Here is a 251-nt window from a genome sequence, read left to right on the forward strand (position 1 = left end):
GATCGGGTGCGTGTAAAGCCCCGGGTGAGGGGGTGGTAGCCGTTGTGCCCGTTATACAAAGTCCGGTCAAACTTGACCGGCATGCCCGACGCCGGGAAGGGGGAGGTGAGGATGGCGGTGAAGGCTGGCGCGATCCGAGCGGCGAGCTCTCCTCGGCCGTACTGCGGCTTCCCCGGCTTGCCGTTCCCCAGCACGGCCCCCTCCACGCCTCCGTCCGGCAGGTGCAGCCCCGCGATGCCCGTCTCGTCGAA

At 68.9% G+C, this 251-nt stretch overlaps 1 protein-coding gene across 1 annotated transcript in view; it reads right to left on the reverse strand.

Annotated features, from left to right (window-relative positions):
* COL8A2 (collagen, type VIII, alpha 2) overlaps window positions 1-83 on the reverse strand; it is a 384-nt gene extending 301 nt beyond the window's left edge. Inside the window, exon 1 of the mRNA XM_010155488.1 lies at window positions 1-83. This exon is cut by the window's left edge and continues 301 nt beyond it. Within this exon, the coding sequence (XP_010153790.1) occupies window positions 1-83 (83 nt within the window).
* Between the last annotated feature and the right edge of the window lie 168 nt (window positions 84-251).

Source organism: Eurypyga helias, unplaced genomic scaffold (assembly GCF_000690775.1).
Source record: "Eurypyga helias isolate BGI_N326 unplaced genomic scaffold, ASM69077v1 scaffold38497, whole genome shotgun sequence".
NCBI lineage: Eukaryota > Metazoa > Chordata > Aves > Eurypygiformes > Eurypygidae > Eurypyga > Eurypyga helias.